The sequence below is a fragment of the Haliaeetus leucocephalus genome, unplaced genomic scaffold, assembly GCF_000737465.1.
Source record: "Haliaeetus leucocephalus isolate CR32 unplaced genomic scaffold, Haliaeetus_leucocephalus-4.0 Scaffold439, whole genome shotgun sequence".
Taxonomy (NCBI): Eukaryota; Metazoa; Chordata; class Aves; order Accipitriformes; family Accipitridae; genus Haliaeetus; species Haliaeetus leucocephalus.
The window spans coordinates 8662879-8679885 of NW_010972875.1; the positions used below are offsets into that span (position 1 = coordinate 8662879).

A 17007-nucleotide genomic window follows, 5' to 3' on the forward strand; every position below is an offset into this window, starting at 1 on the left:
GAGGGGAAATAATCAAAAGAGTAGGGAAGTACTCCCAGAATTCAAAACGCTAACACCAGGCACAAAGTACAGCATGGTATCTCTCCAAGATATTTACTGAAAGGTCTATGCCAACATCCAGGCGAGCTTGTAGTTCTGCCCCATTCTAACTGCACAAAGTGACAAAATCTGGTCAACAACCACTTGGAAAAATTCCAACTTAAAAATCCTCTTAAAAATCTTTCCTCCCCATTCTCAATTTCATATCATTCCCAACAGCACCTACAATGATCATGTGTGTGGAATAATTACCGAAGAGTAGTACTTATGATCAGTCTTAACACATCATGTGTTAAGCACAGTAACTTTGCTTTTTTGTTGTTGCTGTTCCTTTTTGATGACGTTTTCTCTTACATGGTTTACAATTCCAGAAGTAGAACTTACATATGCACACAACAATGCAAGCCAACTGACACTTTATCTGAGTTTTTATTTTATTAAAAAGTCATGGGAACATATAAAAAACCCTAGAAGCCCCATCTTCCAGCAGACTAGGGAATACTCAATTTCAAAACTAAAGCTCTTGGCAAGAAAAAAAAAAATTACCACTAGATTATTTGGGTATTTCAAGCCTGGCTACAGGGACTTTTTGCTGTCAAGAAAACAAAAATCCTGTCACCCGCATTCTTAAGAGCAGCACAGTGATACAAAGATTAAGTTTCTAAGGTTATAACATACTAAGTTGAGAAATAGAGGATCCCCTCTCTTCTTTTATTATGCAAATAAAGTTTTCCAAATACTAATCCAGGACTTTATTCATACAATAAAGGTGAAATCTACCCTAGATAGAAGCCCACATTAAAAATGATCCAGCAGATTTTGGGTTGCCTGTACTATCTCAAGCCTTAAACTCCAGAAGAGAACAAGGCAAGAGCATCTGATTAGCAAGTCTGTGAAATACCTAACTGTTCTGCAAGAACAGTTTCCCACAACTTTTAAGTTTTTTGAAATGCAAACTTTCTACCTGAAACCACCTTAATTTAAACACAGTAGGTAAAAAACAAGACACCAGCAAAAAACCTGCCTGACCAATAATCAGTCTGAGACAGGTACTGTAATCAGAAACAGATTATGTACATACCAATTACGTCATGAAGTGCCCACAACCTTGGTGTAGGTTTAACAGCTGCTTCTGGATTTACTTAAGATGCCAGAATAGAAGCATATGGAAAATGAAAATGATTTTTAGTTTCTGATAAAGTTAAAAATATTACAAACTTTTAGCTTTTATTGAAAATTAAATATATTAGCAAAAGCAAGATTTAAGAAATATTTTACAAATGATTTACATACAAGAAAGCCAGTATCAGACATATTCACAAATATGCAAACCTTTAATTACAAAAAGTACCTATTGGCAGCATGATGCTAACCTTGCCACTGCAGTGTGCTCTAATATTGATATGAATAAGGCATAGAACTCACATTTGCACCAACTTAAAAAGTTCAAATAAAACTTTAAGCTTTTAAATCCTGGATGCACAATCCCCAATGCACACACGCACGCACACACCCTAAGATTTCTTCTTCTAAGCTCTATACACTAAGTGTGTGCTCTGGAAGAACAGCCAGCCTGAAAAGCCCAGTAGAAATGTAACTGGTACTAGCATTTAGTTTTCAGTTTCCTCTTTAACATGTACAGGCCTAGGTATGTAAACCATATTCACAGTTTAAGTATTTTTAGACAGAAGTACCTTTTGTTTTTTTGCATTTGTTCCTTAAAATTGGCTCTCAGTTCAGCATACAGTTCATAATGTCACCTGTTTTGTGATGCATACATTTACAAGATAACTCAAAAATCTGTGCCACGTTCATGGGTCAAGATAATTCAACAAGAGTAGTAATATCCAACAGTGACATTCAATACTATATTTCAAATATTTGTGCAAACAGCAAAAGAACAGTTGTATGAGGCAAACATCTGCAAAACCTTTAATACCTCCTCAATGTTGTAAACTTGGACTGTCAGCCTTAAGTCCTGCACTTCCCACAGCTTTAAAAAGTCAGTGGCTAAAATTATCAAGTCTCAAAAAGGTTCTCTTCTACATAGTGCAAATTGTAATGTAGATAACGTGAAAAACATATCTAGCTGGATTGACTTTGTGCAATTGTCAGTGGTCTTCTCTCATAGTTGAAGAAAGTGTGCATTCAAAGAACCATGTGGTTCAGGAAGTTGGGAGGGTGGGGAGGAGAGAGAAAAAGCAGTTCCATTACACTTCTCAAACCAGTGCTAGATGTGCAAAGGCAGCAAAAATTCCAGCTGCTACTACAACCAGAACAGAGTAACTTTTCAGGAAGACCCAGGCGGTTAGTCACTTGGACTGGTCTCTAGAAAAATATGTGAGTATATGTTGGATTTTGATCAGACGGTCTTTTAAAGACATCATGGAGAGAACCGACAGCTGATATCTGGGGTCTACTGGGAGAACAGCTAGAAGCCACCAACACCAAGCAGGACCATTGGGCATTGCCTAAAAATAAAGGATAAGTTGGTTACCCGTAACCAATGTAGTATAGTTGACTAACACAAAGACATCAAAAGACAAAGTCATCAATGACAAAGACTAGTTTAAAGTTTGATACTAACTAGAGAATTCCAGATCCATGATATCAGATCTTCTGATCCCTCCCCAACTGAGAAGTACCAATAAGCTTGATAAAGCAATTCTTTTTAAGACAACAAAGGAAGTTCATAGCTTCCTTGGGAAAAGATGGCTAAGTATAGGACAGTCACCTAATAACAAACCTCCCTGATAAAAACTAAATCCATTACCTGTCATGCTGTTCTTGAGGCTTGAATATTCTTGAAGCCTAACATTTTCATTACAATTGTCTTTGTCATATTTGAAGGACTCCTCTATCACCTCCCAATTCCACTTCCTTCCCATTACCTCCTAGACAAAGCAGGACTACTTAATCAGTTTCTTCTAAGTTGATAAAACATACTATGTAACTTTTTCCTGTACTTTATTCAGTTCTCTACACCAAGCCTTCGATGTCATGCCCAGAACTGGACATAATACTGCTCCCTCAGCCGAGGTCCTATCAGTGCAGAGATTAATTACCTCAAATGACTTGCAAAAATATTACTGGTAGTGGTACACTCCAGGATGACATTCCCTCTCTTGTATCTGTACCACACAGTTGACACATTTGTGTTCTATTATAAATCTCAGGTATATACCCACAGTATTGCTGCCCTGCTAGTTATCCTGGTTTTGCACACTTGTTCCTCTTTCCTAGTATGTTGTTTCAAATCTGTTTTTTTATTAAATTGTTCTAAAATCACATCTGAATTCATGCACTGGCCTCCACAGCATCTACAGTCTTCCCAGATTGGTTAATATAGTCTCATAAAAGTATGTAGCAGATGGGTGAGGGACAGGCTCTCATAAGATCCCACTTCATATATAATTCTACTTTGAAAGCCAAATCTTACGTGTTTTTAAATGTTAGTTTTCTCCAGCCTCCACTCTCTAAGGATCTCACCAACCTTCATTAATTGTTTATAATAACGATTAAAATAGATTGCTGCAGCTAGTTTCTTAAGAAGCATTTGTCAAATCCTAGCAGCTACAGCAGTTTATGGCACTAGCTCAGAAAGGAATAAAGTGTTATTTGTGATTACCTCTTTGCCAAAGATTACTGCCTGCACGTGTCACAGGGAAGAAAATACAGGGTTTTTTCCATTTCAATTCTAACAGCTTTACACAAACCAACAGTTTAAAATGCTACTGGAACTTAAGTGTTCTCAGTTTACTAGTTTTATCTCCAGAGCAGCATATCCTTTCCTGCAAAAACAGTTGAACAGTGACAGAATTGCCTTTTGTTGCTTATCATAAGAGAAACAAGATGCAAGCCTCATTGTCATCGAAGTTGGGAAAAAAGTTGTTTGTTTTTTTTAAATGTTCATGTTTAGCAGTTGTTAGTAGGGGTTTTATTTTTAGAAATAAGCACCTAATAATTGATATTAAATGATGTCTCACCTGTATATTTTCCTCCCTGTCAGGCATTGGCCCGAAGTGCTGAAGAATTTGAGTGCGAAATTTGTTTCTTAAGTTTTGGAACCAACTGCAGGCCTGATTGTAAACAAAATTGTGAAGTTCTCTCAGTTTCTTTAGTTCTTCTTCATCAGCAACCTGTAGGAGGAATGTTATGAAAATATCATTAGAGATAAAGAAACAATTAAGGTGTTTAACCTAAAATCAAGAAACATTCAATTTCAACTATATTTAGATACATTTCTTGCATTCTCCTAAACTTTGGCAATGACTGAATAGAAAGAAGTCCCGTGATATTTTAAAGACTTACGGCTTCAAACTATTGTTCAAACATAAACTACAGTATTTCCTTGTTGCTTTATAATAATAATAAAAAAAATTAAGCTAGCTTCCATTTCTTTCCTCTGCTGGCACTGAATCTTCCAGTGGTCTAGGGACCTAAAAATTTGCAAGAATGCTCTCAAGAACAAATAAAGCAACAATCTTGAGATATTAGTACTAGTAAGTATTTAGACAGCATTCTGGATACCTTAACATCTTCCAAATATTCGATGTCTGCAGTGCAATAACCATCTTTCATCCCTCTCCGTAAAACTCTAAATCTCTTTCCACCAACTGTATCAACAACAGACCGTCCATCAGGTAGAAAATGAACATTCCTAATTTGCAGCATGCATCCATAATCTGCAAAACTAGAGAAGAGACCTTGTCAGTAATGCAATTACACACTTCTGAAAGGACACTTTCTATAATTAAAAAAAAAAAAAAAGAGAGAGAGATGAGAAGCTTAGAATTAGGATGTAAACCTACCCATTCTGAGAATCACTTATACACATCCCAAACTGTTTAGTTCCAGTTTCCATACTTCTGCGAATCATTAGTCGGTATCTTGGCTCAAACACATGTAGAGGGCAAGGCACAGTAGGATATGCCATAGTGCAAACAAACATTGGAACATTCTTGGTCAAACTTCAAGAGAACATCAAAAGAAATATGTGGCATAAAAATCTAAACACTGAACTATGCCAAGACAATACATTTTTTTCAGTATGTTTGCTACATTTGAGGTCATAAAGCGGTCTTTTCAAAGTTTAATAATAAGCACATCATAATAACTTCCATAAACAATAAAAACACCTACTAACAACAGTGACTGAATACCTATGTACTGATTTGAATACATACTGGACAGTAAGCCTCATAAGTTATGTAGTTAGTGAGTATCTAGTCAGTGAATGAAGGGCTTTGTTTTGGGGACAGGGGCATTAATTATTTTTTTCCTTTTTGTTTTAGTTTGAGCCATACAAGCCATTATGCCCTCAGAGTCACAGTTTTCCTGGAACTAAAAAGATGTAGCAGTAACTACATAGTAGCTAGGTCACCATTTAGATTATTTTCAATGAGGGACTCCAGATCACAAGATGCAACCCAGGGTACAATTTTTACCTTGCAGTATGCCTCAGCAGGCCTAATTGAAAAGCAAAATTTTTTTTCATGCTATTTTATCAAGTATGTACAGTTGATAGTTGATACAAACAAGTTAGCATTAAAACATTACCAAGTATTTAATTTTAATACCTTTCAGACTATAAAACATAATTCTAATGTATGGATTCTGTTACATAAGTTACATGAGCTATAGTTTTCCAACATTCATATCTACAATACATGATGCTTTACATATCTGAAGAACTCGACGAGAGATAAACATCAAGATTACAAAAAAATCCCAACAATTTCTTTTCATCACATCTATCTTTACACAATTAATGTCTATCATGAACTGCTTTGAGAGAAATTCAAGTATCTGAGACTCTGCAGCCAACTCAAGAGGACAATTCCATTAACAGCAGCAAAGCTAAAACTGAAGCTCCACAACAGTGCACGCAGAAAGAAAAACAGAAGGGCAAATGTATTTTGTAGAGGACTTAGAAGCCTTGCATTGCTACTATCAAAGTGTGATTTTTTTTTTTTTATTTCCACAGTAGTTAAAAAACTGTTAATTTTCTGAAACGCACATTTAAGACACCAAATGAATGTCTTTATACTCCTTCTTGCATCCATAACATACCATTATTAATAATCACAAAAATAAAACATTTCTAAAAAGGATTTCCATACTAATCTCTCAAGTTTTCTAGAAAAAAGACAGCGAGCTTACTTCGAGTGTTCAGCGGTTTCTTCAGCATGAATTCTTTTTCTCTCATATAATTCATCAGACAAGTATTTCATTATTAATTCCTCCAGCAGTTCTGTGATGCTGTATTTTCTGCTTGCAAGGTACTGTAAGCAATTTAAAAAATATATTAATATTTCTTTTCACATACATTACCAAAAGGCTTGAGAAAATGCAACTTTTATTTAAAACTACGATATATGAAATGGGTCATAAATTATATTTAAACCCATGAAAATTTACAGCTCTGAAGTTCTTATGTTTCATTACTTAACACCTAATGTTACTCTAATATTTGAAAATGAAATTCTCTATTTTAGCTCTTAAGTGTCTGACAACTCGAGTGTCTAACTCGGTTTGTATTTCTGTGCTTACCAGAGACGGAATTGATTTCTCAGGTTATACAGCCATACAAATAAGGAACGTGTACAGAAATCAAAAAGAGGTTTTACTGAATAGTTACCAAAGCTTACAAACACTCAGGATTTAGTTACACCAACAAAGTAGATGGCCACAGAAACATAAAAGCTCTAAGACCCTGAGGCAAACCTAATCAACTTTTATTGACAAAGTTTGTCTCAAGTTTTTCCTTTCTAGCAGTAATCCATAACCCAAATGAATCCAAGTTGTTGGGTTTAAGTGAAACAGCCTTTAAGATGATACAGTATTTGTGTTTGTGAGATCTACTGAGAAACAGTACCTCTTTCAAACTCTCCTTACAGAGCGGACACTGAGGAGCATGGTCTAAACACCGTTCCAAGCAACCTTTGCAAAAAGTATGTCCACAAGGAGTTGTCACTGGCTCAAAGAATAGCCTGAAACAAAGTTACTAGAAGTTAGATGCCATGGTGTGTATTTGCTAAAAAAGTCAGTGATCAACCTGTTTAATTTTTAAGACTAGTTATACCATAACAAAGCAGAGAAAAATTAATCCCATGTCTCCTTATTCTGTTTTTTCCCTTATACTGCAGTTTGTTTCCTTTTAACACTACACCAGTCATTTCTTTTCTGATTAATCTGGACACATTTCAACACTTTAAATACCTAACGTTTATCCCAATGTACAGATTTTGGTCTCACTACATAGAGATTCAGAATATGCAAAATACAGTGATTCTTTGAGGACCCAAGTTGTTTTAATAGCAGTATTAGATACTAGTAACATTAACTATGAGCAGTTTAGTATACACGATATGTTTTAAGGTATTTATTCTGAAACCCAAGACAACTCAATAAGAGCTTTCGAATACATCAGCTACATTTAAGTAGACTAACATTCTGAAGTATCTACATCTCCTAGACAAATACAAGGTTCACAGGCAATACTTCTAAGCATCAGCCTTCCCAAAATAGGAAGTTAAATAGTTTTATTGACTGAAAAAAACCCTAACATTAACCACTTTTGTGGTTAAATCCTTAGATCCTGTCTTTTTAAGGTTACCAGTTAACAATGCCAAGTTTCATTTACAAGGCACCTTGATTAAAATAATGCTGTATTATATAGCACTATTGCAAGCAACACATTTAAATAAGCATTCAACTGCAGGGATAGCGGAAGGCTGAAAATTATTGGCTGATATCAGAACTCATCACAACCTGCAAGTACCTCAGTTTGTATGTGTAACATACATGGCCAAGCATCTATAACTGAAATACTGAATCAAGGAGAAAAATCTTACCTCATACATAGCGAACACTCAAAATCTGATACATCAATCAAATCCCCTGGAATTGTTCCAAAAGCCAGTGTCATGTCCCTTTTTGTACCTTCTAAGGAAAAGCAAGACAAAATATTCCTTCAAAGAAAGGCACAAGACAGTAAATACTTTGAAATTTACAGTAAGTGACTGTTTACCTCCTTGCTTTTTGTGTTTGTTTCTTCCATCTTCACATACAACTGTATCCTGTTCTGAAAAGGAAAGCTTTCTTTTCAACAAAGCACCTTTTTCTTGGCCAGAGAGAAGGGGTTCAGAAGACACTCTCTTTAAGCCATCTTCCTTGGCACAGTCTTTTGTTGAGTTAAGAGCATGGGCAGACTGTGCACGATTTAAGCTTCCACTGACAGGCTCCAGTACATCTGATCCTCCTAAACTCTATAACAGTAAGATGAACTGAACTGTACTTAAAGAGTAACACATATCTAAGTATGAAAGATGCAAACATGCAAAGATATATAAGCCAAACTGATACCCACAGTTAGTTCATTAGTTAACTAGAGAAATTCAGTAAGTCAAGATAGTACTGAAATTTGCTTAGCATTAACAATTTAAAAATCTTCATCTGCTTCAAAGAGAAGAAAAATTGTATTTCTCTTTATTTTGAAGTCACTAATATAAAATCTCAGTACCTTCTAATAAGTAGTTCACTGGAATGAGGAGTCTAACACTCCAAATGAAAATACATTACTCCCAAATCCCAAATCTTTTCTTCCAATTTAGCCAATTACAGAAAGTCAGCATTTAGGCTGGAAAGTAAGTATGACAAATAAGAATATCAGAACATCTGATGTTTGCATATCAGCCAAAGAGAAAAGTTATCCTGTAGTTTTTGTTACCTGCTCAGGACAGAGCTGTAAGTTGCAGTAAGACTCAGTCACCTCAGAACCAAGTATAAAAGGTTTATTTCGAATATGTGGTGAATTCCAAGCAGATTCCTTCAGACTCTCTCCTAACTTCTCTGGTGACAGCACATCACACAGCGTCTAGAAAACAAACAGCTAAATGGTCATAATAATGAAAAAGGATCTAGACATAGCTTTATTATAAAATTACATACCAAAACCAAGAATTTAATGTATATGAAGTTATCCTCATAAACAGAGCTTTATTTAAGCAGTAACTGAGAAAGAACAGTTGAGAACAAGCAGAAACCTACATACCTACATTATTAAAAATAAAATTCTCTAGAAATCTTTTCTACTACAAGCAAGTGAGCTCTTTGAACAGAGTTAGACATTATCAATTCAACACCATGCAGCTTTTTCAATGTAAATTTTTATTATCAAAGAAAAACTGTTGTGCTCTGGGCACGAAAGAGTTCAACTTAGAGTATTTAACTTGCTGCCTGCTTTCCTGTTCTCTAGATTTTCATTTAGTAATTTCAAAAGCATATGTACTTTTAAACATGTACTTAAAACGGGTACATTAGGACTATCTCTTCAACATAGTATGATATATCTTGACACCTGAACCTTCTCTGTACATATTGACAATTTTTAGATACTCAAAGTCTACCATAATGGGAGCTTTATAAAGGAATCAAGTCAGAGATAGTATTCCAGTTTCATAAATAAAATTACCCTTTCTACTTCTTGCTTGGCTGGAAGAAAGTCCTCATCAAGGGCTAAGCACTGTAGAAACAGTTGTAAGGCATCACCTACAAAGCCAGAGTCTTGCAGCACTTTTCCTTTCCAGAAGTAGACCTGAAAAACAGATACCATGAAGACATTTCTAGAGAGTATGTAGAACTGCAGTATTCATCTTACAGGCATTACAACAAAGTTAGAATTAGAACTCTCCATGACAAAAAGAAAAGTAGCTCTTCAACAAACTTCAGCTGTGCACAGTGTGGATGATCTATATATGCCTTGCCTACCATACATTTCATACAGCATTTTGAAGAGAGTCACAGGATAGGCTGGTGTTAGTCTCCTTCCAGCTAATTTGTTTTGGCTTACATGAAGAGTTAAAAATCTTGACTAGTGCTGAATTCACAAAAGGCCTTAATTTCCCCCTTCTGTGAGCCTTTGGAGGGGAAGAAGAGGTACATGAAATGCAAATTATTACATAACCTCATACAACAGCTTAAAGAATACCCTTTTTGCCCTCTGTTTCATTAAAAGCCTTATGGTTCCAGCCTGCAGGAGAAGGGTAACTACAAACAAAACAATCCACACAACCATGCATCCCTTGCATACATCTTAATCTATGTTCTGAACACAAAACAATGCACTTTTGGAACTGCTTCCTCCAACTCTATTTTATTCTTGAACACTAGACAGCAGCTAGGGAAAAAAAAAAATCTGGATACTGAAAGAAAAAAAAGGGGAGAGAAAAGACTACTGAATTTTGCTGAACCTACCTATAACTATATGACGCTGGGACTAAGAAGTCCCCTATCCAACTTATCTCAATTTTTAAAAGTTGCATTTGCAGTAATATAAATCCAAGTTAGAGAAAAACAACAGTTATCTAATAAAAGCTAGATAAAAACAACAATATCTAGCTGTATATGAGATTTTGGATAATGGACCAGAAGCAGAACTTAAAAAAAAAACCAACCAAACAAAAAAACCCTCAGAGTGCAGTTTCTATGGAGCAACTGCCAGTATTAACAGTAGCATCTGTTAAACAAGGCTGTCAGATGAGGGCATGCATCATCTTTGATGCATTTGGGCAGTTTCATTAAGATGTATCCTGAAGAAGGGAAGTATGCTAATCTTCCTCTTAGAGACAGCTTGTTTTCCTACAGAGACAGGAATTGTTAGAGGAATCCATCAAACCAAGCTCAGTTAAGGGAAGTGAGGTTTCTTTCCAAACATATAGAAAAAAAGTAAACAGTACTACCAACGCTGAGAGGTGAAAAGTAGGATGGCTCTCTGAATTTGAGGTAGCCATGGAACTGCTGAACACAGGAGATACCAAGACAGCGGCAGTCACCTCCCCTTGTGTGGCAAGATCTTGCTGCTCCTGCTGTGCTCAGAGTTTAGACAGCGCTGCAATACGCAGTTTCTTACAGTTCTGAAAGCCAGTGACTCCCCAGCTGCCTGCACTATTTGCAAAGTTCAATTCCCACTGAGTTTCTTTGGGCTTTTCAAAGAAAAACTTTCCAAGCTAAAACAGCAAAGTGTCCTTCTCTTAATAAAAATTAACAAATAAACAAAACAAACCCCAAACCCTGGCTGTTACAGGTTACATTACCATAAACTATCCTACCTCCAAGTGGGATCAATCAACTCTAACCTGCCATACTCATCAGTTGCCTGTCTTGTATAAGTAACTGTTTTAAAAGACATCTTTTAGCATTTTGCATCTCTTACAAGATAACGTTTAAGGTAGCTGACCTAGGTTCTTAATTTGATGCAAGTATAATCCAGAATTCATTAATTTTATAGATAAACATAGATTTTGGAAAATGAAGAGTTCACGTCAACTTACCTCTGGCCAATTTGGCATTTTAGAAATAACAAAATTTAGATCTTCTATGGCTGTTTTATATTCTTGGAGGCCAACACATGACTCAGCTCTGTAAATTCTTAGCATCAAGTCACTGGAATCTGAAAGCAAAATTAAGTAACATTTTTAATAATTCAGAAATTTGTAAATTTTATTAGATATGCTTTCATAGTGATATGTAATAACCAGACTTTTTTGTACCATACTTTCAAAATTACTGGAGTACATTCTCCCCCACCTCCCAGTGTAATTCCAGGCTCATGTCTTTCAAGCTAAAGATCAAATTTTGGACCCTCTAATGTATCTTGCAGCAACAAGAAAAATGTATTTTAAAAGATCTAACATTAAGGCCGACAGAATAAAGTATTGCTCAGTACTGCTGTGACAACAAAAATTGAGGACTAAGTAGACTTTAGCTTTACAGTACACCCATTCAAAATGACAGAAATCTTGGAATTCACCGCAGTTGCATTAAAAAGCATCACAAAGTTTGCTTTCAAACGTTCAAGTCTTTCTTTATACTGTCATTTGTTTTTATAATGTCCAAGCCCTTCCAACTATGGCTAGAGATACAGATGCCACCTTCACAATGGTATCCATCTGGTAAGTACTAGAAGTAGGTTTTATCATTATGTGGTCTGAAAAGAGACAGCCAATCCCGAAAGCCTTCAACACCAGCTGGCAGCCCTGTTGTAAGGAACTGTACTTAGTGGAACTTCTGCGATGAGAAAACATTAGTATGTGTTCAGTAAAGACAAGTTCTCATGTCCAACATATAGCATTTTGCACTTTAAGTAAAGCAACCTCTAAATGGGAAGCACACCCATCTCCATGCCACTAAAACTACGTTTTTCCTAACACAACTAATTGTAGCTGTTGCTTGGAAAAAAATGCCAGCACACTGCTTCTGCTTTTGATTTATTTTTTTAATACACCTTTCTCATTGAATGAGATAAACATTGGTCTACTATAATTGGTATACTAAAACCAAATAGTTCTTTAAGTTTGTTTCAACAAGGTTTTCTTGGGAGGGGATCATTTAAATCTGATATTCTATCTTAGTCTATTCTAAATATCTAGTTTAAATTTTCATCGTTTCCAACATTAGCTTGTTTTACATTTAAAAGCCAGACTGGTCAATGTTCCCATGTACTCCAACACACTGATTTGTATTTAGGTCCACAATGCTACATGTGAAAAGACCTTAATGGAAAAGAAAGGGTTAAGAAAATCAAAACTCACAGAACACTTCACAGCTGAAATTAAAGGGCCTTTCTGATTTGAGTTGTCTTTCTTTTGAGTTGACACTTTCCTTTCAAATACAAATATTCCCAAACCTGGTTTGTTTAGTTTTTATTTGATTTTAGACATAATAAAATGTTTGCATTAACAGAAGTCTGAGAAACTGTCTTTGTCTGACTTCAACACTAATTCGGCAAGCAGAACAACTCTGAAGCCTGCTTTCCCGTGGCTTTGTGTTTTGTCACTGCTATAGCCTAGTAAGGCAGGAGCTCAGATCAAACTCTTCAGACCTTTTTTTCTGTTGTATTTGACTCTGGCTTCCCGCAGAGTTAGTATCAAACCAAATTCTTTTCTTCAGAGGTAGTAGTAAGTGCAGGTCTTTGGTCTCTGATAAGCTACCTATTTGCACATAATCAGAGGGAGCTCATCTTTTTCAGACTTTCAAGTGTATAACATGACCTGAGAATTCCGAGCCTTCTTTTCAGGAGGGGAGGGTGAGGGGTAGTTTGAAGATAAATATGTGAGTTCAAGTCTACAGCAGGTGGACATTTCGTCAATTTCTTTTTCAAAGAGAAAAGCATGATTCCAATTGAACTGGTACAAAATAAAGGGCTAAACCAAGGAGTTTAAATGGGACCCCAACTCTGCTGCTGTACACACACAACCACAGGCAATGAATGATCAATACACATAACAAATTGGGTCTAAATATTTGCAAGACCAAAGGATCTAAAGCTATACATCCAATTTTACAACTCTAATTTAATTTCTAGGCTTTGTAATTGTGAAAACATTGTTTGGCAATGTTTTAGCACATATTTTAATGTTTGCCACCTAAAGAGAGGATGCAAAGCTATTTCAAATCCTTAGACCGTAGATTAAACAGAGCAGAAACACAATTTGTGCTTGAATTTTCAATTTCAGTAACCCAATATATTGTAAATACAGAAATCACTCACTTCTAGCATACTCAAAGACAAATTATTGTAATAAAAAAAGACACCAAGCACTTTCAGTGCACAACTGTGTGTACCAGTTACTATTAAATTGATAGGAAAGTATACAAAGGTGTACACACAAAAACCCACTCAATATGCATTTTTTTAATGTTACTTCCAAAGCATCTGCTCCTGGCTACTGTCAGCATAAGCATACCAATAAATGGACCATCTCTGGTCTGATCCTGCATGCTTTTTATGCGGTTCTTAATAATATATCAAATTCTTCAAAATAAGAACCATGCACATCACAACCACTATGCAGAAAAACTTTAGGACACAGTATTTATTAATACAGTACTGTAGGGTCACCCCAATGATCAGGGGTTAGAACACACAACCCATGAGAAGAGGCTGAGAGAACTGGGCTTGTTTAGTGGAAAACAATTCTCAAAGGCCTTGGGAAAACCCAACAGCCTTCCAGAATCCCAGAGGAGGCTACCTAGAAGGCTCTTTACTGAAGTGCACAGGGAAAAAACAAGAGACAAGAGTTAAACTGAAACAAGGGCAGTTCAGACTTGAAATAAGGAGAAAATTTTTCACTATGAGGATAATTAACCTTTGAGTAGGTTGCCCAGAGAGGCTGTGGAATCTTCATCCTTGTAGGTTTTCATGATTCAGCTGGACAAAACCTTAAGCAAACTGCTCTGAACTCAGTGTTTATTCTGCTTTGAACAGGATATTGATTGGTCAACAGACCTCCCAGAGGCCCACTCCAGCAGGAATGAGTCCGTGATTCAGACCAAACTCAAGCCTATTAGCTGCGTGTTTCAGGATACTTGATTAAAGACAAGCTGCACTTGTATTTTAATCCAATAGACTTCCTTTAACTAAACTACTTCATTTCAACCCCTACAAGAAATGTATTAACCATATGACTGTTAACATCCCTTGTGTTTTTCAAAAGTCACTTTTGCACCGTGGCAAATACTTCTCTTTTAGATGTTTCAAGAAATGCAAGAAAGTTACCAAAAGATGCCACGACTAAAGGTTTAGTGCCAATGCCTTATTAGGACATCAGATTTACGTTTATCACAATTTTTTAACTCTCTATCTGCATTAAAAAGAAACAGAGATGAACTAGCAGTGAGGAAACACTGAAACAGAACATGAATGATTTTAAACACGAACGCATTTCTTACGCCACATCTTTCCCCCCCCTGTGTGTTTTCAAGATTCATATTCTGGAGGAAGAGAGAAAGTGTACCATCAGCTATTAATTAGTTCTCTATTGGCCTGAAATCACCTTCAATTTGTAGTTGCGAGCCCACAGCTCTAAATTCACATTTAATGTACGTCCGCATTCTGATTCATGAAGTTCTTTAATATCTTTACCAGAATACTTGGAATATCAATAGTTCTCAGGACTGGAGACACAGGAAATAGTTGTACAAAGGATCTTAAACTGAGCTTCTAGCACATGTACTGAATTTGAATAATAAAATTTTGGATAAGCATCACAGCTGGTAACTATTCTCAAATTTTAAACCCATTTCAAAGCCAAAATTTAAGATGTAGCTTCACAAAAAAAAGGAATCAAAATTCTTTTCCCATAGATATCTAAATGGCATTGCTAAATCCGTAAGAGAAAGATTAACTAGAGTCTGTAGAATTAATTTTCTCTTTTATTCTTTCAAAGCAATCTTGAAACATGAAATGGAACCCCTGCAAACATTTCTGATCAATAATGGATTTATCAGTTTGCACCCTGGAGGCCACTGAGTTTTGACTCCATTTCTTCATGACCTGTATGAATCAATGCCGTACCTCAGAACCCACAAAGTCTGCTGCTTACAGTTCCTAGATCAGCCACTTTCTCAGGTCGCATCTATCCTATACCCTACATTTTGGAAACACCCTGGCAAATAACGTAGAATTGAAGGCCACAACTGAACCTCTTTAAATTAGGTTGCCAAAGGACGTATATCTGAGATTTAATCCCAGCTACACCGAAAACACCAGTTTATTCTGGAACTAGATCTAACGTATCTCTCCAGAACAGATCGAAAGGATTAGACTTATGCAAGCTTTTGGGTTTTTTCTCCGCTGCAGACAACTGTACAAATGTAATACACTTAATCCGTAAAAATATTAATTCCCAAGTTTCTGAAGAGAAATAAAATGGCACAAATGAAAATGGAACCCCACAGGTCACCAGGTGTTAAAATCCACAGTCGAACAAAATCAACAAAGGAATCGGTCACTGGATCCATCTAGGTACATCAATCCCACAAATTTGACTCCCTCTACGAAGACTAAACTGAAAAACTGGCCGTAGCTTAAGTGTTCATGGTACCAGATCCACTGCTGGCGATCGATATAGGGTAGTCTAAAAGCGTGCCTCTACCTCCCGTCTTTGCACCCTCTCTCAACACTATATTATAAAACTTCAACCACACCCACCTATGATGTCACTGCCATTACACAACCTGTCCCCCTCCATGCCTGTCTGCTTATGCAACTGGGCCCGGCCTGCTGGGAATTGTCTTGGTGACACTTGAGACTGAAAATAGGTCTCTCTCAGGAAACAAGGTTAAATACAGCAACAGAACTTCTCTTGCCCGTGCAGAGCGACTACTGAACAAAAAAACAAAACAAAGCCCACAAACTCTTCTGTAAACAAGTCCCACGAAAGCCTGCGGGGGGGAACCCAAACACCCGAAGAAGCCAGTGCTGGACGGTCCTCCATGCCTCTGAAGCGTACCCCACTACCAGGCTTGACGCTCAGCTGAGGTCCCAGCAGCTACACGTCCCCTCGTCGGTCCCTCCACTCCACCAGACTACTCTGGGGAGGCTCCTGGAATCCTCTCAGCAAACTCGAGAAAACTTCGGATGTTCTTTACCGGTCCATTCCGACCACCGACTGCCTCAGCGGCAGGGGAGAGGGACAGAAAGGCAGGGAGGAAAGGGCCGCCCGCCCGCCCACCGCGCAGCACTTCCAGCCCCCCCGAGCCTCCCGCGCTTTGCCACCAGCTCGTCACCGTCCCGCCGGGACGAGGGCGGGAAGCTGCGGCTCGGGCCCGGGCGGCGGAAGAGCCCGCTCCCCACAAGCCTCACCTGCTCGCAGAGCCTGGCTGGCGGCGGCCAGAGCCTCTCGGAAGCGGCCCTGGGCCAGCAGCTCCTCCAGCCGGCTGCCGGTCCTGGCCCTCTCGCACTCGCCCGGGAACCACTTCTCCGCCAGCTGGTTGAGGACGACGCTGGTCCGCAGCGGGGCCGCGGCCGTGCTGGTGCCCCCCGCCGGCAGCAGCCAGTCCCGGCAGCGGCGGCAGCGGGCCCGCAGCTCCCTCCGGAGACAGCGGCGGCAGTAGGTGTGCCCGCACGGGACGGTGACCGGCTCGCCCAGGAACCTGCCGCAGCCGCAGCAGCGCAGCGGCCCC

The 17007-nt window shown here is 37.8% G+C and overlaps 1 protein-coding gene across 2 annotated transcripts in view; it reads right to left on the minus strand.

Moving 5' to 3' along the window:
* Positions 1-1734: 1734 nt before the first annotated feature.
* The window catches only part of LONRF1 (LON peptidase N-terminal domain and ring finger 1), a 15717-nt gene continuing 444 nt past the window's right edge, over positions 1735-17007 (minus strand). Inside the window, exons 1-12 of one of the 2 annotated variants that reach the window (XM_010574531.1) lie at positions 16688-17007; positions 11373-11491; positions 9515-9637; positions 8771-8917; positions 8072-8309; positions 7896-7986; positions 6917-7031; positions 6202-6323; positions 4851-5009; positions 4570-4732; positions 4026-4178; positions 1735-2510 (exon numbers count right to left, since the gene is read on the minus strand). The exon at positions 16688-17007 is cut by the window's right edge and continues 444 nt beyond it. In XM_010574531.1, coding sequence (XP_010572833.1) covers positions 2352-2510; positions 4026-4178; positions 4570-4732; positions 4851-5009; positions 6202-6323; positions 6917-7031; positions 7896-7986; positions 8072-8309; positions 8771-8917; positions 9515-9637; positions 11373-11491; positions 16688-17007 — 1909 coding nt within the window. In that variant the 3' untranslated portion in view covers positions 1735-2351. The remainder of the gene's footprint in view (positions 2511-4025; positions 4179-4569; positions 4733-4850; positions 5010-6201; positions 6324-6916; positions 7032-7895; positions 7987-8071; positions 8310-8770; positions 8918-9514; positions 9638-11372; positions 11492-16687) is intronic. The other variant, XM_010574533.1, reaches the window with a different exon arrangement.